The following is a 26871-nucleotide window of genomic DNA, read 5'->3' as shown; positions in this document are numbered from 1 at the left end:
TAGTGAAGAGCAATTAAAAGTGTTCTCATCACCTCTGGAAATAGCAACACCAATCCCCCAGCTCCACCCCCACCAGCACGTCCAAAATGTCTCCTTTTGTGGAGTCTTAAAAGCCTATTCCATCATTAACGGCATTATCTTTATAAACATACCAAACAGACTCACGAGGCTGCTCCTCTCCCTGATGTCAGAGAGAAAGAAAACAAACCAAAAGCGGCCAATGCGTCCTTGGTTTTATAGTTGTCTATATGTAAGCATGAAATCCTTAAGAGTGACTATTGAACCAAATTTTATAAATAACGTAGGAAAAATATGCATCTCAAATTCTCCATGTGGGTAGAGCCTACAGTGTGTAAAAAAACCACCACTGTGAGAATTCTGTTGTGATTTCACAAGGCAAGTTTATATAAGATGAAATATCAGTTATGAACCAGTATTTATCTTAAATATTTGAAAATATGGTGTGTGAAGCGGCCAAATATAAAATTCACCTTTCATGCTTAAAGAGGGCCAGCATGTGCTGCTGTGTCTTACTTTAATACATCTCTCTCAGCTGACACATGTTTCCCTCTCATTGAGATGCTAATAGAAGCTTTACCCTTCAAGTTTGGCTCCACATGTGTTTAAAAATACACAAGCTCAGTGAACAATGCATCTACTCTGATAATAGCACATCTCTTATCAATCTTAGTAATGGAACAAATAACCGTCTTTTATTGTTTCTTCTTTCTAAGATTTGTAGACATTTTGATAACTTAGCAATATATAGGAATGGAAAAAGTTTAATGGAAATGAGAGCAAATCACATTGGACAATCTATATCCCACACATTACAGATAGTGACTCTTCCTACACTGATAAAAGAAAACAGCAAAGCATCATCACTTTGCTATTCATCATGACCCAAACAAAATGCTGCTTTCTATCACTTCAAACCTCTGAAAGATATTGAACAAGATAAAGAGGGGGTTAAAGTTTTTCCTACATTCTTCACCCAAAGGTTTAATGATTGAAAAATGTTTTCCTAGAAAAAGCTAAACACTCACCCAACTCACTAAAGATGAGAACAAAGGGCAGAGCTCAGAGGAAGCTCTACATAAGGTATTATTTATAGACTGCTCACCACCCCCAGAGGAAGAAAAGAACACATTAGTAGAACCATGAGAGAAAATAGATCAACAGATCAGCCACAATGTCAAAGAAAATCCAGAATTTTAATCAAGCCCAACTCTCTCGTTGATTCATAAGTATGTGAGCCATATTCCCAATTCCCCCTTTGCATTCCTGGCCAGGAGACTCCCACACTTCAATGGCAACCTTATCCCCAGCCTCACTCCACTTTAAGACCCTTCTTCTTTCCCCTGTATGCCAAAAAATGTAGGGAGTGGAGATTTTTACATGTTTTTCTCACATTAAAAAGCCAACACTAAAGAAGTTCTCAAACTTCGGAACTGGACCTTGCTTATTCTACAAAAATGGCTGTGAAACATTCTGAGAGAAAGACCTTTAATATTCTTGTGTGTGTGTATGTGTGTGTATATATATGTGTGTGTGCGCACACACGTGTGTTAATTAGTAGTTCACCTTGGTTGGTATCAGGACCACAGAAGCAGAAGGAAGTGAGAGAAAAATGACAACTTTACATCACATTCTTACAGAATTCTATGGATTTGCCAAAACAATAAAAGGTAATTGGGTTATTTTGAGAGTCATCATTTTACGGAGCAATATGACACTGGCTAACTTTAGACATGCTATCTTTTCAGGCTTACTCACAGACTCTCTACCCATGTTGACTGGTAACTAGTATATGAATCATATTTACATTTGATGTTACAGTTTATTGCTTAAGATGAGACTTTAGAAGATTCCATAGTTATATAAAACCCAGTCAGGGTTACATATAATTATGTTATCGATAAAGAGCATAGTCATCTTGTTTTTATTCCTAAGAGTATTCTTATTAGCTGAGGGATGGAATCTTTAGTCACAGAATTTAAGTCCAAGATGAACGACAAGGGCCAGCTAGAAACTCAGTAAATGTGAGTGTTCTATATATACAGTCTTCACTTCCCTCTTATCTTTCCTAAATGATAACCAGTTGCCCTTCTATCAATTGCCATAAATCTGTATGGCCAAATCCATTTCATAAAAGAAAACTAAGCCTCACTTATATACAGTATGTGACAGTAGCTCTTTTCTGCTGTCATCTTCAACTGTCCAAATAATATGAGTTTAATAAAATTTTCTTTAAAAAAAAAGAACAAAAGAACAAAACCATTGCATTCTTTTGTGACCAATCTCCTCTCCACAGTTTATTTTAAATATGACTTTGAGCGAGTTTTAAAACTACATTTATAAATAATAAATCCCCAAAAATAGAAAGGAAGATCAATGGAATAGAATAGAGAACTCAGAAGTAAGCCCAAACACATATGGGCACCTTATCTTTGACAAAGGAGGCACGAGTATACAATGGAAAAAAGACAGCCCCTTCAATAAGTGGTGCTGGGAAAATTGGACAGCAACATGTCAAAGAATGAAATGAGAACACTTCCTAATACCATACACAAAAATAAACTCCAAATGGATTAAAGACCTACATGTAAGGCCAGACACTATCAAACTCCTAGAGGAAAACATAGGCAGAACACTCTATGACATACATCAAAGCAAAATCCTTTTTGACCCACCTCCTAGAATCATGGAAATAAAATCAAGAATAAACAAATGGGACCTCATGAAACTTAAAATCTTTTGCACAGCGAAAGAAACCATAAACAAGACTAAAAGGCAACCCTCAGAATGGGAGAAAATAATTGCCTATGAAACAACGGACAAAGGATTAACCTCCAAAATATACAAGCAGCTCATGCAGCTTAATACCAAAAAAGCAAATAACCCAATCCACAAATGGGCAGAAGACCTAAATAGACATTTCTCCAAAGAAGACATACAGATGGCCAACAAACACATGAAAAGATGCTCAACATCACTCATCATCAGAGAAATGCAAGTCAAAGCCACAATGAGGTATCACCTCACACCAGTCAGAATGGCCATCATCACAAAGTCTGGAAACAACAAATGTTGGAGAGGGTGTGGAGAAAAGGGAACTCTCCTGCACTGTTGGTGGGACTGTAAGTTGGTACAGCCACTATGGAAAACAATTTGGAGGTTCCTTAAAAAACTACAAATAGAACTACCATATGATCCAGTAATCCCACTACTGGGCATATACCCAAAGAAAACCATAATCCCAAAAGAAACTTTTACCATAATATTTATTGCAGCACTGTTTACAATAGCCAGGACATGGAAGCAACCTAAATGCCCATCAACAAATGAATGGATACAGAAGATGTGGCATATATATACAATGGATTATTACTCAGCTATAAAAAGGGATGAGATGGAGCTATATGTCATGAGGTGGATAGAACTACAATCTGTCATACAGAGTGAAGTAAGTCAGAAAGAGAAGGACAAATATTGTATGCTAACTCACATATACGGAATCTAAAAATGGTACTGATGAACTCAGTGACAAGAACAAGGATGTAGATACAGAGAATGGACTGGAGAACTCGAGGTATGGGAGGGGGCGGGGGGTGAAGGGGAAACTGAGACGAAGCGAGAGAGTAGCACAGACATATATATACTACCAACTGTAAAATAGTCAGTGGGAAGTTATTGTATAACAAAGGGAGTCCAACTAGAGGATGGAAGATGCCTTAGAGGACTGGGGCGGGGAGGGTGGGGGGGACTCGAGGGGGGGGAGTCAAGGAAGGGAGGGAATACGGGATATGTGTATAAAAACAGATGATTGAACCTGGTGTACCCCCAAAAAATAAAAAATTAAAATAATAATAATAACAATAATAATAATAATAATAATAATAATAATAAATCCCAACTAGCTTGGATTTAGGGAATAGTATTACTCACCCTCCTGGATTATACTGGCCAAGTTTAGGTCTAGATTTAACCATAATGGAATGGGAATGTAGTCTCAAAACTAGCCAGTTCCTTAGAATCTGCATTCCTAAGAGACAAGTATTCTCTCATAGTTCAGTTTATTTCATTTTGAGTTGAGTAAAGATTATATGTCATGATGATGTCATATCACAGTATAGCTAATCGCACAAGACAACTCTGGGATAGTAACTATTCAATTCCTTTAAAATACATTGTTCTAATTGTTCAAGGAACTGACCGTACTTCCAATATAAACTTTTAGGCATAAAGTAATGATCTGTCCGTTTAAACAGATCATTTGCAGGCAGTTTCATTCCGGAAACTACACATGCTACATCTATCCTCCTCACATATCAAGGACAAATCTGGAAAAAACTGAAAGCGACTCAGTTCAAATCAGAACCCATTAAAGAAAAGGCTAAGGCAAAGGTACCAAAGTTCAGCCTATTGGAGTGTCAATGAATTTGTAAAGGTGATTCAGAACCATGTAATTACATTTTTTCAAAAACAGACATTTTTACTGTAAAATGTACTAAAAGCTATTATCTACCCTTCATAATAACTATGAATAACCAAGTATTTGCAATAAGTTTCCTACTTTTCCTTTTGTCTTAGTACTTGACATGTTATAGGGAAATTAATTTCAGAAGCTGTCTTTTTAAATATATTGGTAATTACAAAACTGTTGTAACCTTGAAGGAGGAGTTTATTAGGTGAAGTTTATTTATTCCAAGGTCTTAGAAGAATAATGATAAAGTACATTGCAGTTTAACCCAGTTTGAGTCACTGCCAACCAAACAGCATTTCACTCATTTGTTGAAGAAATAGAAAGCCCACTGGGAAACACTGAATTTTGCAACTTTCCAATCATATGATTAAATATACTTAAGAAAAGATCTCTAACTTAAAACATGCCAGTTTTACAGTGGAAAATAGACATAACCTCTGCCTTGGAATATAATCCAACTACATAAAGCTATTAAAGCAATAATAAATTTCTTGCTAACTAATAAATGCCTCATCGCACATAAAAGAAGCCAATGCCAGTGTGTATCTGGGATAAATGATGTTTTTAAGGAGAATTCTTAAATTTCTAGATCAACTGTGACAGTTATTGCAAAACAGTGGTAGTAACCACATATAATTACATAGATGATTAAATTCCTTTTTCTGCACACATTTTCTTACAGAAAAAATAAACTTGGTCTAAAATGGAATTTTCCAGAGTAATCCAGTAGAGGAGAGATAGAAGAGTCAGTGTAGATTGGGAAGAGAGAGGCCCCTCTGCAAAGCCCCAGGGTAAGTGCATGTGGCTGCGTTTGATGGCCAGGCCCTGAAGTCAGGTTCTCCAGAGGGAGGCAGGGTCACTCGGCCGAGCAGAAACACAAATGGCTGTTCCTCCGTGTTGTCCCACTAGAACTGAAACATCAGTACCCTTTTCCTTTGTTGGCTTGATCGGTTTGTTGAAACTTGTGACGTCCTTCCTTTAAACCGAAGTTTGGCTGTAAAATTTGAATCACGGGGAAGTGAGGAAGTGATCTTTAACATATATTCTTATAACCGTGATGAATTCCAACATGGCCCATCTGAATATTCTCTGAGGGAAAACTGAAAGACAATATAACCATGTTTGCAGACATCACTGACTCAAAGAAATAAAGTTTGAAGTGGTGGAGGGTAGTGATAGCCGTTCTTCTTGACTTTGGGTCACTACCAAAGCTGGGCCATGACTTATTCTTTTACCAGTTTTCCTCATGAATCCAGTAGCTAATGCCTAGCCACCTAGAAATTCTTCATGAAAGTAGAGACTCATTCACTAATACCAAGTGTTCCATTATAAATACTGCTACATCACTGAATGCCAGTATTCTAATGATCTAACACCGAGGATACTCTTTTGAAAAAGAATATTCTCTGCATTCCACTGATCATATACGTTCCTCAGGTCTGATTATTCTACCCTTGGGAGAGCCAGTGAAAATGCAAAGTTATGACTTTCAGGAAGGGGAAGAGCAGGAAAAAGATGTGGAAAAAAAGAGGGTGGTACAGTTGGCTATACTTCAAACTTCATATAAATAAAGACTTCCCTTGTTTATAGTTTTATATGACTACTGTGCTTTGTGAGACTTAAATGGGGATATTTTTCCTACCACTGAAACCATTTTCCTTATTTTTTAAGACACAGAGCTAACCTGAACTTCCTGAAGTAGGACTAAAACTGCAGTAATGCTGAGATTCAATGTATGATATTCTTGGTCAAATCAAATCACTAGTCAACTGAAAAAAGTATAGAAATTAAAAGTGAGAGTACTAAAGAGGGTACTATTATGTTCTATAGGGTGTGGGCTCACAGTAGAAACTACATTGAGTAGGAGAAGTCTGGCGGTTTAGTTCTCTATGGAATAAAATAGTCCATTCAATTGGGGTTTTCACAAAAAGTAAAGAATTCTCCATTTTATGTTAGCCAAAAAAATATTCATGTTGCATTTTCATATGTAAAATGAGTCTCTTCTAAGCACTAAACTTTTATTAGTCTGATAGGTTTGAGAGCTTTTCATGGGGGAAAAAAGCCCTATCATGTCTGGAAATTGGACATCATAAATGGCAGTCAGAAATTACTGAAAAAACATTCAGAAGCAGAGTTATGTTGCAGGAAGTAAAAATTACTGACAATCTGAATCATTTCTGGAGGCACGACCACCTCCAAACTTTCCAACAGAATTTAGGTGGAGCAGTAAACTAAGAATCAAGGTTCTATTTCTCTATTCTTTCATTCTATGAGCACACATTTCTCAATTGTGGACTGTGAGCCAGGTAGTTGTAGCCGTTAGGAATATAGTGGTGAACAAAACAACCAAAAATTCCTGCCCTCATGGAGCTTTAATTTTATTGGGAAGAGACAATAACAAGATATGTTAATATGCTAAATGCTGATAAGTGCTAAAGGCAAACAGAATGGAGGATGAGGGATAGGAAGGTTTGGGGAAAATTTCCATTTTAGGCAGGACAGCCACTGAGAAGGTCATATTTGAAAAAAGACCTGAAGGAGGTGAGGAAATGAGCTATGGAGATGCCTGTGGGGTACAGCAGGGAGAGCATTTCCAGTGCAAACAGCACTTGAACAGCAAGCACAAAGGCTCTGACACAGGAGCATGACCAGGCCACTGAGGCTCAAGCAGAGTGAACCAGGGGGAAAGAAGTAGGAGGTAAGGAGATGAGGTCAAAGAGACCGTAGCGTATAGTTCATGAGGGGGGTAAGGGCAGGTTCAGGGAGATAGACTAATTAGGAAGCATCTACAGTAATCTAGATGAGAAAGAAGGTGGCTTAGACCAGGGTTGTGGCAGCACTGCATGTGAGATATGGTGAGATTCTGAATATCTGAATAACGTTGACGGTAAACTAAATAGGATTTGCCAGTGGATCAAGTAAGGTGTGTAGAGAAAGACAGGAGTCAAGGAAGACGCCCATCTTTCTGGATTGAGCAACTAGAAAAATGGAGTTGTTCATTGTGGTGGGGAACCCTGTAGGAGGAGACCTGAGGTAGATAGATCAGAAGCTCGGTTTCCGACATGTTATTCTGAGATGCCTACTACCCAACCAAATATTTGTTTTCAATCAAACAAGGCAAGAAGTCTGGGCTAGAGAACTAAACACAGATGGCATCAGCATATTGATTAATTGGTCTGAAACATCAACCAAAGGTCCTCTCTTGGGCTTTATCAATGGTGTGCTGATGGATTATCACAGAACTCCATCTTTGATCACATAATATTTCTAAGAAAGTATTATATTTAGAACAGTAGATTCTAAAGCAATCAGTTCTCAATTAATAATCAGTTCTCAATTAATCGCACTCAGTAAATGTCACTGAGCACCTATTATACACCAAGTGCTGCAAGGCACTGGGAATATAGTAATGAAAGACTGACATGGTCTCCCACTAGACAAATTAGTGTAATGGGGGAGACAAAATGAAAACAGTAATATCACATATATGCTTAACTGATTAATAGTAATTGTGGCAAGTCCTATACAGGAGAAGTGATAGACGGTAGACTATTTGTGAATATGTTTCTTCCTGGACAGCTTCCCCCGATACATGGTGTACTCCCACCATACCTCCTCTCCAGCAGCACATACCGTCTCTCAGGGACCAATGACATCACCAAAATGACATATACGTTCCTAAGGAAATAGTCAGTCTTTAAAGATGGTAAAGTATTCATGACCATATAAAGTGATCTCTCCACATTTCTGGGACCAGGGGTCACATAAAATATAGTTTGCATTAGGCTGAAAGAAAAAAGCAGATTGCTATCCCTGAATTCTACTCTATAAAGGTAATTGCACAGAATTTTAAGATGAAAGTAAGAAAGTAACTCTTCTACACCATTATACACACAGGGATGGAATTTTACAGCTGTAAAACAGGTATGATGTTAGGGAGGATGCAATCCAGTATGACTCTCATTTGATAGCATAGAAAACACAAGCTCAGGAAGACTACATGACTTGCCCAAAGTTAAACAACTAGTTAGCAGCAAAGCCAAGACTAAACCAAAATCTCCCCAACACTTAATTCATGCTGTGCCAATCAAATTCTCAGTCTGTTTTTTTTCCTTTTAGAAAGAAGGAAAAGAAAGAATGAAATGGAGATACTGGTATAAGTTTTCACTTCAAGAGCCTTCTTTTGGAGAATGTTTTATGAATTAAAAGTGTACTTTATGAAGGACTTTTTTTTTTTGGGGGGGGGTACACCAAGTTCAATCATCTGTTTTTATACACATATCCCCGTATTCCCTCCCTATGAAGGACTTTTAATATCCCGGTTACTGGTGCTGAGAGAGGGGAATAAGAGACAATTACTATACCGTGGAAAGAGGTCCCAGAAGGGCAAAGAATGAAGAGCTTCAAGAGGGAGCCTTAGAGATGGAGGAGCAGAAATGAGTTACTGCTCACTTCTGTATTCCCAGTGCTTAAAACAGTGCTGGATGTGTACTATGCATTCAAAAACTATTGGCTGAATTTAACTGACTGAATTAAATTACAGATTATAAAACGCATATGTTAACATTATTTTGTTTGTGAAAGTCAAATACATTGAATCTCCATATAATGATGACAATGAGAGACCAATAAACTGCATTATATCAGTGTCCTTTATATGACAATTTTTATATGTCATAGAAGATTTACTGTGGCATATATAACTAAATCCACATGTAGAAAGAAAGAGGGACTTCCTTGGTGGTACAGTGGTTAAGAATCTGCCTGCCAATGCAGGGGGCATGGGTTTGATCCCTGGTCTGTGAAGATTCCACATGCCGCAGAACAAAAAAGTAGCCTGTGTGCCACAACTACTGAGCCTGCGCTCTAGGGCCTGTGAGCCACAACTATGGGAGTCCACGAGCTACAACTACTGAAGCCCACGTGCCAAGAGCCTGTGCTCTGAAACAAGAGAAGCCACCATAATGAGAAGCCTGCTCACTGCAACAAAGAGTAGTCCCTGCTCGCCACAACTAGGAAAAACTCATGTGCAGCAACGAAGACCCAATGCAGCCAAAAATACATACATACATACATACATACATACATACACACATCTTGAAAAAAAAAGAGAAAGAAAAGCTCTGTTTTTGTGAGATTAAAGAAACTTTAGATACTTGTGCAGTGCTTAATTTACAAAGCATTTTCGTATGTATGCATGTATGTATATAAATATCCATGATACAATTAGATATCTAGTATAACATTATATTTACATATTATATATCTTATATCATATACATATATATTATATGTAGTAGACATTATTATCCACTATTAATTGACAATGAAATCAAAGTTCTGAGAAGCTGAGTGTTATGCAGCTGGCAGGTGACAAGAGTCTGAAATTGAACTCAGGTCTCTAACACTTCCAATTCAAGTGAACCTTCTACTTGCTTTCACTGGATATTTAAAAGATGACAACTTTTCACCTGGAAAAATGGCAATTTTGTGGGTAACAGTCATTGCCTTTGCAACCTCCCTTCTAACGGAATGGGTAATACATCAGACATGGTCTCACAAGATACCTTGGCGTGTGGACACTGTGGGCGCATATCTCTAGGCTATTATGTTTAGGTGCTAGAGTTTCTCTCTTTAAAATATTTTACTATTAAATAGCATACAAATGGAGATTTACTTCTAATTCCTCATAAAGGTTAAAATTATAACAATGCAGATCAATGACTTCAGCAGGGAAATAATGTCCTGCATCCAGGTCAATGTCAAAGAGAAGAAAAAGAATCCTTTTACTCCTTAAACCAGCCAACCTTATGCTCATCGATCATTCAGGTTAGAAAAAGGGGCTCACAGACAAGTATCTTGCCCCGTCCTTGTTTCCCCCGGTCAGTCCTGCACGGTCAGCCATGCCTCACCTCGCTGTCTCCTTCCACTCCATCTCCTGCCCATCCACGGCCAGCAGCTCATCCAGTTCCGTGAAGAGCTGAGGGGGTGCTGGACTGTCATCCTCCTCGCCCAAGATGAATCGGATGCGTTCTGCGGCGGGAGAGACTGCAGAAGTGAAAATACTGCGGTTAAACATTGGCTGGACAACCCTGAGGAAAGTGTAACTCCGAGCTCTTCCTCTGTCCCCAAAGCTGTTGGGCTTCCCTTCCACGGTTTCAGTGGACATCCTCCTCGCTGAGCCTCCCTTGTCCTCAACCGAAAGATAAATAGGAATCCAAGGCCTTCTCTATTCCTTTAGTTCTGAGCTGTGTCTCAGCTCTCCACCACTCTCTAGGAGGACAGCATTCCAGTTGTGTGGCGAGTGGCAAAGAACCTTTAGCCCTCAGATGAGCTGAGGTCCGAGCACGTGACCTTCCCTCCTTCCCCACTGATGACCCATCCAAATGTACTAGACAGAAACCAGCTTGAGCCAATCACCTTTTATACAGCAGCGGGAGGGGGAACAGAGCACCCCAATCCTGGGTTTCCCCCAGGCCCCCTCCTCCCAGCCACCCTCCCTGTGTCCAATGCCCAAAGCCCATGCCCTCGCAGGCTCCGCACTGCCCGTAACTGCCTAACTGCAAAGTTGATGAAGGAATATTTAACAAGATGGAGCCTCTTCTTCACATAATGGCAGTACCCAAAAATGTTTAGTCACACTTCGATGCACTTGAAAAACAAGCCCAAGTAAAATATTGTACACATGAGGGGAAAAAAACTTCCAACACACTCAAGCAGATAATTGAATGCCCTACCAGCTCCTTTTGACCCCATCCCCTAAAAATCATGTAATGAAAAATTAACTAGAATTTCCCCCAGGTTGTGGGCTGTTTTCTCTTTCTTTAAAAAAAATGGAAGGCATTTAGAGACTGATGGTTATATTACAAAACTAAGGTCCACAGATACTCCTTATAATCCATGGGTAAAACCAAGAATATACATGTGACTACAGTTCGGGTACACAGATTTATACATATGCAGAACCTTGTAGAAATATATGTACTCAACCTAATAAAACAAAAAAAAAATTCCTACCACCTGAAAACCGCTATAATACAGGACAGAATAAAATTCCATAGATCAAAATATATTTACTACAAATAAACCCATGAAAAATATTCAACCCACCTAGTAATCAAAACTAAGTAAAATACATGTTTTACCTATAAAAATGGCAAAAACTTTAAAGAATGATCATCTCAATGCTGGCAAAGGTTTAGAACATGTGCACCAGCACCTTCCAATTTATGTCACTGGTAGGAGCCTAAATGGGAACATCTCTCTGAAGGGAAATTTGAAAAAATATGGAAATGTTTTTAACGTGTAACTATCCTGTGACCCAGCAATTCTACCACTAGCAAGATATTCATTCCAAATAAATAATAGTTATCACAAAGTCTTAACTACAGAGGTGACCACTGCAGCATAGTTTATAATTGAGAAAAACAGAAAAAGCCTAAATGTCCAAAAAGGAGGATTGGTTAAATAAAATATATTACAACCATTCAATCAAATACCACGTAGTCATAAAACATGAAGATGAGATTATTGTTTTTTGACACATATATCATATAATATTAACTGAAAAAACAAAATTACAAAGTCATATGCATAAAGCGATCCCACTTTGGTAAAGAAAAAATACACATATATCCGTAAAATAGCCTAGAAATGAGGGAGCCCTCATTTTTCTAGGTTCTAATGAGTGCAAATTTCAGCTACCACAGTTTAGTTAAATAACTCTAGTCGCCCAACAACACAGTTCAAATTTCAGTTGGATGGTATATTAACCGTGAGTAATTGCATGTAATACAAACTTCACTGCTAGCTCTTCAGTCCATCAATTACTATGAATTACTATGTAAATAACATATGCGCATCATGACTGTGACCAATCATAGTGCCCCTTTCAAGGTCTGCCAGTGATTGGTCACCACACATTTGTTATCCAGTTCATGCACAGACAGCAAGGTGCACAGCTGTGCTGCCTTCTTGTCTTCCAGTGATAAATTCACGTGACATGAATAGTCAGAAGCGGGAGCTGGCCAACAAAGATGAAAGTACAGCATAGAAACAAAAAGTACTACCACTGGGAGGGAAATCTATGTCAAATACAAATGGAGTTACAGAAGACCTAGCTGATTATGGGAATGTAGACATGCTGCCGTTCCCCACTTGAGAGACTCTAGACGTACAGTCAGAGGAACTTAGCGAAGGCAAACTCATTCACATAAACAGTAAGGCAAGTGGTTGTAGCAAAATACTAACGATGTCCCAGAGGAAGTGATGCTGGCAAAAAAACCTTCACATTAAAGGAACACTTGGAGACATTTCCTGACACGGCAAGCACAAAGGATAAAATGCTGGAAGCTGATCCAGACTTAGAAAGGAGTATAATAGTTCCTCTGGGCATAGAAAAGATGCTCACTCCATTTCATAAATTGTACTGTAGGAAAAAAGGCAAACCACTTCCGATATGATTTTACGAAGAAATCGGCCACTTTAATCTCAATGTTTCTAATGTTTTAAATTAGAATGTACTAAATAAATATTAGTTTTACTATTTTTTTTCATTTCCCTATACCTTTACAGCCAATAGTAAGATAGATTTTAATGACTGGGCAAGTTTTTCTAAAGGTCAAAGAACAATAATAACTTTTCCCATTGATCATTAGGATTGTTTTGTATAATTTCAGCTTGCACAGTCGTTTTTATGATCCTGCACTACAGTGCAAAGCAAGGACTACCTGTATACATATCTTTTAAATGTTATGCAGTTTATTTCTAGAACTTCTGTTTTCTTCCTTTCACTTTCTTATCAATTCTAAAATGTGCACAACTTATTCATGTATTCATTCAGCAATATTTACTGAGTACTATCTATGCTCTAAATATGTTTTGCTCAGGCTCTGAAGATAAAGCAAAAGAGCCCGACAAAAAGATCCCTGTTCTTACTGAGTTATATGCTAGGAGGGAAAACAAACATTAACTAATTAACTAGTTAATTAGTTAAGTGAATGAGTAAATTAGTATATAAACCAACAAACAAGAAAAATACCTGCAACTGTGCTGTACTCGCAGAACATTAAAACAAGGTAACTGAATACATATTAATGTGACACAATATGTTTTACTTTCATAATTAGAAAAAAAAAAGGCTTTGAAATTTCTTAAATCTCTGGGAGAAAAAAATCTAAAGTTCCAGGACTTTTGTGTAAAAACATTTGCAACGCCTTTCCAATCAAGAAATGGGATATGTAACTATTTTAGATGATCAGAGAGGGCATGAAAGAAATGATAGGAGGGTAAGAAATGATTGGCAGAATTTGGAATCTGGATATTATTTCGAACAAGTAGAGTGTTCACACTACTAAAAATGCAGCCATTCAGCAAAGTGGTTCTGAAACTGACAGTCACAAATTTGACTGACTTTTCATCAACATTCAACATCAAAGGTCCCTGAGATAGAATTAGCTTTTAGAAGAGAAAAGTCTACATTTAGAGAATCAACTTTTTGTCCATTTCTAAAAGATGTGATGTGAGTTTGTGCCCATCTCTAACAGAGAAGAATAAATGTCTCTCCTGCTGAAAGAACAGACATTCCTGCACAGACACCACACGCATCTTTGCTGAGCTCTAATTCACAGAGCATTACTCTGTGGTCTGGTGCTCTCAAGTTAGGGAAACACAACTCACTGCTCATCAGACAGCAACTCACTTGCAGCTTCTGTAAAAGTGGAATGGAAGAAGGATATAACCTTACCTTTAGGTCTTCTTCCCCAGGCACCATATCTAAACACCTTTCATAAGTTGTCTTATTTATTAAATACAGCCTCTGAGCAACCAGTATAACAATTTGTTTGGGATAAAATTCCAAAATTGTGTGTCATAAACTAGCTTGCTATTCTAGTTTCTTTCATCAGTTGCTCCCCTAATCAGAAGGAAGCTTTCACAGTAATCAGAAATAAGAGGTCACAGCAACTGTACTGTCAATATTGACACGTGGGAGGGGCATCCTCTATGGCCAGCAAATACCCTCCCCAATTCCTAATATCATTCTTAACTCAAAGATATGCAGAATGAGAGTCCACCTAATGAAATACGTCAGGAATTCATTTGTTCCCCATAACTTTTGATCAGATCAAGAAATAAGCTAAATACAAGACAGCATTGCATTGAGACTCTGAAGCCAAACTGTCTGGGTTTGAATCCAAACTCTGCTACTTATTTGCTGTGTGATCTGAGACAGGTGAGTTAACCTCTCTGTGTCTCAAGTTCCACACCTGAAAAATGGGAGGGTGATAATCAACATAGTGCCTAAAATACAAGGTTTAAATTCATTTAAAAAAGTGCTGGCCCTTATTAGCAAAACCTGCCTAGCTTCTAAGAAAGAAAGCTCTCACAGATATTAGCCTTGACAACTGCTATATGTTGAAAATATATAAGGTAAGAAAGAAAATAGCCAAAAGTTCTGCATGTTTTACTTCAGTGAATTAAGTGCCTTCAGTAATGAGAACACAGAGGTGTGTGTACATTCTAGGAAACATCCAATAAAAGAACAAGGAGAAAATAAAGAAACCTCTTCAGCCTCAATTTAATACTGGGGGTCGGGGGGTGGGGGTGAGTAAAAACATCAGAAAATCAGCTTGCTTTACAGAGGAACAGATTATGATTCTAAGTAACACCTAATCTAGTTTCATCATAAAAGAGTATCTAGAGAAAAAAAAGAGGGTGACAGGGAGGAAAGAAAGGAGGGAGAGAAAGAAACTGTCAAATTCATCCAATCATCTTCATCAGAACAGAAAGCCTGCAGATCAAAGTGAAGTTAATGCCTCTAATCTGCCTTGATTTTTTGTTTGTTTGTTTTTTATTCTGTCCTCTGGTTAAAATGTGTTTTGGCTTTTTTGAGTAGCTCTAGAATTTCCTGGAGGGTCCTACATCCACATGGTTATCTCTGACCCAGGTCCACCTACCAAAACAATGTGATGGTCTACAGGGGTTGGCGACACCCAGTGCTCCCAAACCCCCACTGCCAACAAGAAGAAGGCAAATGTGTGGTAGGAATGCTGTCCACACCCACTGCCACTACCTACCGCAGCAGATATTCTCATGCTATTACCTGCAGAACTTGAACTTGGTCTCTGCATTTGCCTTTCATGTCAGTCTGGCCTCAATCTGTGTGTGTCCAACCTTGTCTCCCACAGCAACCCAGAAGTGTCTTGTGACAGAAAATACCCGCTCATTTTCAGATCTTTTTCATTTTTCCTGTCTACAATACTCTTTTCTTTCCCAACTCTGACTCAATTTCTTAGGCCCAGTTGAAGAGTCTATCTTTTCCAATAACCGATACAAACCAATCCCAGAGACCTGAATCTCTCCTTTATTCAAACCATAACAACACTTTGTGTCTGAATTACTCATTTAGGCACCAACAAATATACAGCTTGCTCATTATTACCTAACTTTTGTAGATGTGCCTTCTCTCTCTCTCCAACTAGGCCTCCAAGGCACTGGAAGAGAGTCTGTGTTTTATGCACCCTCCTTAAAGACCAACACAGTACTGTGCACCTAACAGTCACTTTGAGTATTAATGAATTAGATATGACTAAATAAACCTTGGACATTTTCAAGTACACAAACACACAGCTGCTTGTAAAAAGCAGCTTACATTAAGAACTCTGAAAGAACTCTGCAATGAAATCTAAGTTTTCAAAGCTGTCCTTATTCTACCCCCCTTAATCCATCTTTGCATGAGCTGCACCAAAATATAGTCACCATTCCCTGTACAGTAAGTCACAAATAAAAGAATGAATATTTCCGGTGAGCTATTTTCCTCTGCTAGATGCAATCTCCTCCTACCCTGAGGGACCACAACATTTAATGGGCACATCTATTAAGACATTTAATATCCACTGCTTGGTGTGTTATTCATTGCTGTACTTTGTCTTTGCAGTTTTTCATGCCTTACCTAAACTGCTCTTGGCGCCTATCTTGGGCACAGTGAAGTTATACAAAAGAGAATGGATGGGAAAATGAGTAAAAGAATGAATGAAAGAATGAATAATATATATTCTAAAAATATATATATATATATATATATATATATATATATATATTCTGCCCCAGTTCCTCACAAGGTATTGTTCTAGGCTTCTATCCTCTGCCTCTTTTTAAGTGCCACTAGGAAAATGACATGATGTAACAAAATCAAAACCCTGGGAGCTCAGCAATATTTGAAGTATAGTTTCCACACTCTCATTTGATACCTTAATTAATATTTACTGGTTTTTAGTGTATGCAATACACTATAGTATTTGTTGAAATGACACAAAATGTTTTTTAAGATAAGATCTCTATCCTCAAGGAACTTAAAGCTGGAAGATAGCACATAATAATGGGGAAAATGTTATCAAGAAAAATGTAACACTCAATAAATAACATTTTTGAATTGTTACACTGTACTAGGCATTGTGTGTAGTGCTTTCCATTTACATCATTTATTTTACACAAGCCTATGAAATATCCTGTACTATTACTCTCTTGTAGCACTCTCACATTACAGATAGGGAAACTGAGTATTAAGAGGCTAACACACTTCCCCAAGATCACACAACCAGTAAGTGATAGGACCTCAAATCCACTTATGTTATTTCCAAGCCCATTTCTTAGCCACCACACTCTAACAGATGATCTCATTTTTTAAAAATGGTCAATTTCCATATGAACATCACAGATAGTAAATGTACTGGATTTCAGACGAGGCAGTAATCATAATAGCACACGAAATAGTCCTAAAGTAAATTAATTGAACATTTGGTTCATTATCCACTGAAAGGCAATTTGTGAACATGTCCTTTTATTTTTGGTCTGCGAAGCATCCCACTGTGGTCACCCTGCAGGCTACCCCGCAAAAAAATTTTTTAATAGAAATAATGATCATAATGAACATTCATACTGAGCACGACAAGTTTACATGCAAATTCCCTCTGTGGGTTAAATGAGGACTTCTGGATTTTGTATTTTCTCCTTGTCAAAGCCCACCATCTGGTAAAGTCTTAGCTCTCAAACCAAAGTATAAAAAGAAATAACTATTTGTTTCTTTAAGTTATTAATGTGCTATCACCAACTGGTTTACATAGTTATCATTTTAAGTATTCATTTCTCTTCATTCTGAGATAAAAGTTTGTAGGTTGATACCATGGTTGTTAAAACTTGCACGATTTATCTGGTTATAAGGCCACTGTAGTATTCTAAAAATATACTTAAATGTATATACAGTATCCTCAAACTTCTTTTTACATTCATATATAAGACATGATAAATAGCTAAATGAATAAATCTCCTTATGCATATAAATCTTTAACATACATACACACATTGTAGTGGCATCTGTTACTCCTGCCCAGCTAGCAACCCTAACCTCTTTTTCTGATAACAGCAGCACTCCATTTTCCGTTGGAGAACCATCTTTATACTTATAAGTCCACAGATGCTGAATTACCCCCTGTGACCCAGGCCTGGACAATGAAAATATCATAGTTCTTAATTTTCAAAGCAATTAATTTTCGAGTGGACACTATCTTATCCAGGCCAATCAGAATGAAAAAGCATTTGCTTTTTGTTGGCACTGTCAGGAAATAAATTTTTACTTTATGCTAAGGTGCTAAGATGGTAATAAAATCTTTGAGTGCAGATGGCCACCCTGCAACCCTAAGGGAAAAGCCTGCCTGGGAATAAGGAACTCAGAACCAAGACAGAATTAGGCTCCTGATGCCATCATTTAAGCACCTAGATCCAGCCATGCCTGAAGTCAGTAACTTTTCAATTATATGTAAGAAGTCCCTTTCAGCTAAAAGTAATGAGGCAATTTTTTTGTCACTTATAACCAAAGATTGTTGATACAGACATCTATGATTCCATTTGAATGGGTTAGGATAGAACTAACTTATATAGCCATCCATGTGTCAGCATCTTCAAATTAATCGCATTGAAGAACCTGTTTCTATAGAACCCAACTTTTATTGGAGTGATCTGTACGAATCATCTAGACTTCTCCATGCCTTCACCTACCTCTACTTCAATGTATCCAGAAAATGACTCTTGATTTACATGCTGGCAGACTCTAGACAGGTAAATTAGATGGTTACTTTTTCTGTTTCTAATTACCTAGGAAATTGAAATAGCCAAATAGCATTCATTTAGATGGATAATTTTTTAAATACTTAGGTATCCATGTATTAATAAGCTCCTACACATGAAAAGCTGTCAATTATCATAATTATCCTTAATATGCCATGGCATTATTATTCAGCTATAAAGAGTCAACAGTGCAAAAAGCCTGGATTTCAGAATACTACCAAGCAGTCTTACTTAGGGGCAGAGTAAGTTCAATTTCAGCCAGCAAGAGGTGATAAAAACTGGAGTTCACTGAGACATTTTTGGAAAATACCTGTGTCTTAGCCTTTCATCTTCAAAATGTTGAAAAAATAATAATTTACCAATGATTTACATTACAAAAATGTTATCAGGACTCAAGTCATATTTATAAGATATTCAGAATTCTTTAGAACAAAAACGTGGTAGCCCTTACATTCCTCAATTTATTCTGCCTTTATTCTTTATAATTTCTGCTAACACAGTGGGTTGGGAAAATTAAAACTAGGCTTTTCAGTGGTGTTAATACATGTATTTTTAAATGCTGCTAAGCTATTCACAAAGAAGTAGTCCCAGTGATGGTCTAGCAGTCAAATAAATTTTATCTATGAAACTTTGGGGCACACCATATTGAAACACTGGCTCAAAGCCTTTTGGATCTGCTGATGCTTTTCATTAATCATTCCAATTATATTGATTATATTATTAATATTATTCCAACATTTCAAGAATCTATCAGAAAGACATAAAATTCTAATCAGTCATTTTGGGTTTTAGCAGCCTCAGTGGGGACCTAAACTAAGTAACTATTACAGACTGAATTGTGTCTCTGGCAAAATTCATGTTGAAACCCTAATACCTAATGTGATATTTAGAGATGGAGTCTTTGGGAGATAACTGAGTTTAGATAAGGTTATGAGAGTGGGCCCCTCATAATGTGATTAGTGCCCTTATAAGGAGAGACATCAGAGAGCTTGCTTCCTCTTTCTCTCCACCATGTAAAGACAGGGAGAAGGCTGACAAGGAACTGGGCCCTGACCAGGGAACCAAACCACCTGGTACCTTGATTTTGATTTCTCAGCCTCCATAACTGTAATAAATAAATTCCTATAGTTTAAGCTATATAGTCTATGATATTTTGTTACAGCAGCCTGAGCTAATACAAAAACTAAACTAACTAATGGTGAAACTAAATTCTTTGGCTTTTTTCTTGGACTTCTCTTATCACCATGTCATTTTCCCTACTTCATTTGATCCAGGTTTGCATGGTATTCACGAGCCCTTGGCAGGAGGGGGAGAGGAAGTGGACTCATAGAAACTGTAATAACCCAATTTCATTGACACTACCCAGTTGCATATGACGAGACTGCACCCCACTGATAAATCTACCTCCCAAGTATTTGCTGGGTCCCCAAGGGATGTCTCACACTCATCCTTTTGGTTCCAGCCCCACTGTTGATGGCCTCTGTCTGCAAAATCACCTGGAGAGGGTCCACATTTTAGACACTGTCACTAGGGACCAGTGTGGCAATGTCAATACCCTTGGGAAGTCAAAGTTCCCAAGGAGGCAACATTCAAGGTGCCAAAAAAACACAGTAGGGGGAAAAAAAATCAGGTGACCAAGAAGTTTGGATGACATATCATGACAGATAATGTGGATGTGGTAAGTCAGTACATTGTTCAGAGTGTTGTTTGGCCCCTGCCTTTTGATACCTACCATATACCAGAGAATTTCCTGAAGAAAAAAGATTGAAATAAGGAAGAGGAATTCCTACAACCATGTCTATTCACTCAAATTTGACCACCAGGGTGTATCTGCCTTTTTAAAGTTACAAGGTACCTAGTGCCTTACATATCTGGATAAGCATTAACTTTTGGTTCATATTTTTAACTCCCTTCTAGTCATTTGTTCAGTTCCCCAAAGAACCAGCTTTATCCTGATCTTTCCTTGAGTGAATCAATAAATTGTTTTGTTTATTCCAGTTATAATTGGGTTTCTTACATTTGCAACCAAAGGCTAACTGATTTATATAGTACGTATAGGGAAAAAAAAGAAAAAAACAGAACAAAATGTTAGCAATTATCCCTAAATGATGGAATTATTGATGATTCTTGTTTTCCTTATTTTGCTTATGTGTAATTTCCAAATTTTCTAAAATTAACATTAATGTCATTAATATAAGGAAAACAAACCTATTAAGGTATTTTTAATTGCTAACTTGAGGACAGTCATGCCAAATTAGTGCCAGACACTTTCCTACAGTACTGAAAACTGCAGAATCTCAATTATCTTTCTCAACAAATGTCCACAAGAAGCATAACACTCATGCATTTGCCTTTACTGCTGTCTAGGGATTCAGACAGCCAGTTCTGAACCATGTAACAGGACTGGCCATGGTTCTGAAAGCTAGCAGATGGAGCAGCCACACAGGCCTAAAAATAACTCCATGGGCACAGAACAATGGGGACGGGATGAGCGGTTTCACGCAAGTGGCATGGAAACGGAAAAGTAAAACGCCTTCTGTAAAGAGGAACTCACCCTTTAATTAAGAATGGTAAGGCATATGGCCACCAGCAAGCTCTTCCTAAAAGGCCAAAAAGTTCCTAGTGCATGTCATAGTTCCCATTTTCATTTTCCTTTGATTTCTCACTCCCTACTTCCCTTCTCTTTGCTCTGCCAGAGCTGTCCATGATAAGGTTTATATGATGAATCACTCTGCTTAAGAGTGAATACATCAGCATTTTCTCCAGGTTCAACTCAGAACAATTATCAGCACAATTTATACCCTGAGGTTTCCAAAGTCAGACTCAATTCTCATCAACATTAGGAAATCTTTCCGATTCCCAAAATAAACTCTACAGACTTGCTCAAGTGCAACTCTTTTCTATACAAAGTAGCTAAATTTATTGCTCCAATATCTGTGTCACAGCCACCACGCTAATGCTGCCATTAGATGCCTCCACATACAAAAGAAGGCGTCCTCCTTCCTGTAGGCTCTCTTTACAAAATCTAAGAATATAAAGGCACCAAGCCTTAAAGAACCTTTAGGACTTCTGACACGGCCAAAATATTCTACCCATCTTTCCTGGATAGCAATATTGAGAAATGTGATTCAAAACATAATCCCGTTAAAAAGGGAGAGTGGGGAATACAGGCATCAAGGAAACATTACATAGGTGCTGATTCTTTCTAAAGGAAAAAAAAATCACATTTCCCACAGATATATCACTGCTCTAAAGATTTTGATAGAACTCTGAATGTAATACAGAAATGTCAGCAAGATTCTACAGTAAGCTTTTCTTCTTTTCTGCCTTAAGTCTGCTCCAAGTTGAAGATCCAAAATTAGTGGCAGTGATCCCCCACTTCTCTGAAGCTTAATTACATTCTTGGCAAAGAAAAATATATATAGCAGGTCTTCCAACACTACCAATTTGACATTAATAGTTTCACTGTTCTCAGACAACATAATGCTTCATTTGCTTTGCTTTATGTACCCAGAAAGCTCTGCGTTATTGAAGCCAACAAGCAACACATGCCCAATGGCCAGCAAAGACCTTAAAACCAGGCCAGAATATTAAAGACCACTTGTAAAGCCTGAGTTCAACTACTTGAGAAACAGCACATAAATAACAAGAGTCTAATTAGTATAAACAATAAGTTTTCATGCTGTTTCTTTAAGTACCTTCCCAAATTATCAACAGAGCATTTGGAAAATGCTAAATCCATTTTCAATAACCAATAAAATGAAATCAGCTAAGTTTTTAGAACCATATTTTAGAAGAGAAGAGCATCATTTGTTATAAAAATAGACTTCCTTCTTGGTTATCCATACAGCTAAACCACAAAAAGCTGATGGAAAACATAGATCAGACTGTGCATGTGGGTTGGTGAGGGACTTTGATTTCCCATTAAAGTCTGCTATGAAAAATCTCTGTATTTCACAGAGTAATATCAACAAACATAAGGAAGTCACCCTTTTCAACATAATACCTTTTCACTATAATCTTTCCATCCAACATTTCTTTATCCCTTATATAAAAAGTGTATTTATAAGACTTCAAGTCATCAGGAGATAACCTCCAGTTCATTAGAGGGGAAGTAAATGAGCACCACTTCAAAAGTCATTCATTATTAACAGCTTCCTGTTCAGAAAGAATAGGCAGAGAAAGTATTTACTCACTTCTAAGGCTTGTGGTGATGTTTAAGGCATGGCTATTCCTTAATTGGCTGCAGAATTTCCAATTAATTAAACATCAATCACAAAACTTAAGAGTTCCTTCACCTTCTCAGACCACCCTTTCCTTTGATCCATCACGGGTCAGTTTAAGCTGGTTTAGAAATACTTTTGTCAATTTATCACACTTTTCAAGACCTACTTAAGCTCAAATCTGTCTTCCCCAGAACTATGGTCATAAAATGCTTTAGCAACCTTATAAAGCAGAAATTACACATTCACCTGAAAATTGTCCAAATCCCTCTGCCACCTTCTTTATGTGGATGGGCAGGAAAGAGCCATGAGCAAGGTGAGATATCTGGGATTCATATACAGAGGGATATATAAAGACTGAGACAGGGAACTCCTAATGAGGCAATAGGAGGTGCTCTGGGTATGAAAAATGAGACAAACCAAAATCTCTAAAAGGAAGCCAAGTTCAAATGTCAAAGCCAGCAAATATAAACAGCAAACCTCAAGGAATCAGAAGGAAGAATCAAGATCAAGTTACCAAGGTAAGAGTGAAAAGTTAGGGCAAACTGTGATAAAAGCAACCCAATGTGGGTATGTAGGTGAGTCAGTAGGTCAAGGCAAATATTAAATATAAACACTCATGTTGTCTAATAATGTGAAAATGAACTAAAGAAGTATCTTTGTTTTGGGGGGATATGATGAGAAGAGGGATTGGTCTCAATACATTTTAAGGAGGACTTATGTAAGACAGTAAAGGCCCTCCAAACCTTGCTGATATGTTGGCAAATTCCTCCCAAGTGATCAATGAAGTGTTGGCAGGAGCTCATTCTCACTTCAGGGGAAACATATCTTTATAGCTTAGGAAGCATTCATTGTTCAGATGGAGATCTGCACACGTCCTTCTGTCTAGTGATAGCCCTCAGAATTTACTTTTCGAAACAACACAACCCTGAGTAAACAGTGATGGGTGGAGTGATGGAATCAGAATTATAAGTCCTGGATCCCGTGCTTAGCTCCAATTCCAACTGAGCAAATCCCCCTTCATCCTCCGACTCAGCTTCCCCATCTGGCTGACATAAAATAACAACAGGAAAAAGAAAGATTACAAGGCACATTCATGGATGACGGAATTGGGTTTTGCTCTTCTGCCTTACAAAATCTACTCAGAAACACAAGACAGTGCTATTAGATTCAATGATCTATTAATGTACTATTCATTGTCATTTTTTATCTCATCTTTCCTCTGAGAAACAATACCTATCAACAAATTTTCAAATGCAAAGACTAAAAAAACTGAATTTTGGCATTCTTGGAGGGAAAAACTAGTAATCCTCAGCAACACTCTCATCCTTTATTTACCCTGCTTTTCAGACAAAGATGTGTAGTGAGCAGTAACTAGGAGTATTTAAAAACCAGCTACATAAAGGAGTTATAAAATTAATGGAGATATTTACTCTTCTTTTTTCAATGAATTTATCATCAATTGTGGCAACAAAAATATACCTCAGTGAAAATGATCTAAAGAAGTAAAGGCACGTAACCAACTGCAAAGACCTAAGTGAACATGAAATATTTAAGATGATTGAAAAAACTGAGACTTCACTGGAAGAAGAAAAAAGCATGTGAATAAGGATGAGGGATTCCAAACTAGACAGGGAAAGGTATGCATGATGGTTCACAGACTAACAAAAATAACTGGTAAAAAGAAGTAAGCTATGCACAAGGGTGACAATGAAATGAATGTGGAAGTTCTGTATAGAGCACGTTTTGATGCACAGGTCCTGCTGACAACTATCTACTTTTTCTCTTCAAGTAGTGTCTGTCTTCAAAGCAAATACACATCAGCAACCCAAGAGATACTCAATAAATATTAAACAACACTGGTTACTTTTGAGCTGCACCCAAAACACATACACATGAAGATTATTATAAAGATTATTATACCCTTAGGTAGACCCAGTCAGTCTCTACTCTTGCCTGATAGAGATTTTAGAAAGTGTGATTCTCTACTACAGCAGAACAAAACTCATGTTTTGTTACCATGTTCCTTTAAAAAGTCTTAGTTTTTCAAAATAAGAGCCCAAATATTTCTACAGATTCCATTGTTGGTTTACATAAAAATAAACTACAGTTATTAAATCCACTCTGAACTTTTGCCTTATATACTCAAAGAAAACCTGGCCAATGCCCGGTTCTTGTAACGTTATATTCATCTAATCCTACTTTAAATCACACCCCAAAATACCACCTAATAGGTACTTGTGATCTCAGCTAAATAAATCCCCTACATAGAATTCTGAAAGTCAGTTTCCAGTCATTTTTCCTGGCCACTAGTATAAAATAGACCTAAATATTAATATTTTTTTATTATTTGGACAAATCGGTAGCTACTAAATTTTCTCCTACAGAGTAGTTCATCGGAGTCATATGGATGGCTATGTCCAAGAATTCATTTCAGAAACATCAACTGCAACTAAAATTCTTCTGAAATGTTTGCACAGTATGTCCTGCCGTGAATGGCAATTGGTTAATTTGCCTATGAAATTAGTACGCTCTGAGCTGAGTCCAAAAAATATGTATTCTTTCACATGCTGAAATCAAGCTCATTTCAGAAGTGAGTTTCTCTTCTCTCTTGAATCCAATACTATTTTAAGTGATCAAAGCCTTCGAGAACAATAACTTGGCTTACAATTCATTTGGGATACAATCGCATGTAAGCAAACTGGGCTACACACCCACTGCAGTCTTTTCTTCCAAAATTTATGCTTCTATTTTCCAGGATCACAAGACTTAATTCTTCATCTGTCAACTGATCACCACTTGCAAGCCTCTTCAAAAGTGAGTTACTAATATGGGGTTTATTGAAGAGTCTTCAGCTTGCTTTCTATTGTTTCCAGCCAAGCAGTGTAAACTGTAATATTTGTATTAGTTAGGGCACTTGATTGCAAATTTTACTTAATAAGAACATTCATTAGCAAATAGCAAAAACTAGGAAGATATCTCTTTTAAGAACACTCCTATAACCTAAGTAATATTATCTCTATATTCGTAAATAAAACATATTCAAAGAGGTTATATATATTACTCAGATCACAAATCTGGTAATGGGGGAATCCACACCTTAGAATGCAGTTATGTGGATTTGGCTGACTATAAAGTCTGTACTTATTTTATGGTAGTGTGTTTCCTCCTTCATTTCTATTTCTGCTGAATCTCTTAACACAGGGTACCCTTCAAGAGCCCATAAACCATATCTCAAAAACATATCTGGCCATTGACTTGAACTCTTTGAAAATGAGTCACGTTAGAATCTTGATAATAACAATGTTTATTTTTCTCTTTTTAAGTAACCAAGCACTACATATTACCAAATGCCTTCCAATGAGTACTAAACTTTTGTTACACTAAGCTTGGGATTGAGCCATTATTCCTTTACTTTTCAACAAGCCATCCATTCTATTGCTTTTAATTTATTTTCCTCTGATTATAAATGGCTTTAAGAGCTGTCTAAATTCATTCCAGAGCTCAAACAACATGGCCTATAAACGTGTCAGTTTTAACTTCGGGAGTTACAGATCTGTTTGAGAGTCAGATGAAACAGGTACAAACACATACAAGCAGAGTTCTGTATAAAATGAATGTAATTGCTTTGAAAAATAATTTTCTTCAAACTCATCAAACTTCCAAAAAATATAAAAAAGTCGTTTATTCCAGGAATAAACTAACCTCCTAGGGTTACATGTGCCTAACTTTCAGTGATGGGTGTACACTGTAAAATAAGAATAAAATCAACTAACAGCACATACACACATGCTCATAAAATCTTGGATGACTAAAAAAAAAAAAAGAAGAAGAAGAAGAAACAGTATCCCATTAAAAACTAGCCAAGGAGCATCACAATCTTTAAGACTATCCAACTGTCAGCAGTGAATTAGTACTTATAATAATTCAGTACATTAGCTGAAAAAGTACCTTTCCATTATACAGCCCTGTCTAGAGAACTTTAAAAACACGTGTGATCTGTGTTTTAAAATGGCCTGTCACATGGTGACCAGCTGACCA

The 26871-nt window shown here is 37.4% G+C and overlaps 1 protein-coding gene across 3 annotated transcripts in view; it reads right to left on the bottom strand.

Annotated features, from left to right (window-relative positions):
- Positions 1 to 26871, bottom strand: part of SLC4A4 (solute carrier family 4 member 4) — a 336115-nt gene that overhangs the window by 198327 nt on the left and 110917 nt on the right. For all 3 annotated transcript variants that reach the window (XM_057726750.1, XM_057726751.1, XM_057726752.1), the window contains exon 4: positions 10399 to 10534. In XM_057726750.1, coding sequence (XP_057582733.1) covers positions 10399 to 10534 — 136 coding nt within the window. The remainder of the gene's footprint in view (positions 1 to 10398; positions 10535 to 26871) is intronic.

This window comes from Hippopotamus amphibius, chromosome 3 (assembly GCF_030028045.1).
Source record: "Hippopotamus amphibius kiboko isolate mHipAmp2 chromosome 3, mHipAmp2.hap2, whole genome shotgun sequence".
In the NCBI taxonomy this organism is placed as follows: Eukaryota; Metazoa; Chordata; class Mammalia; order Artiodactyla; family Hippopotamidae; genus Hippopotamus; species Hippopotamus amphibius.
The sequence above is the reverse complement of the archived record's forward strand: the minus strand, read 5'-3'. Positions and strand labels throughout refer to the sequence as shown.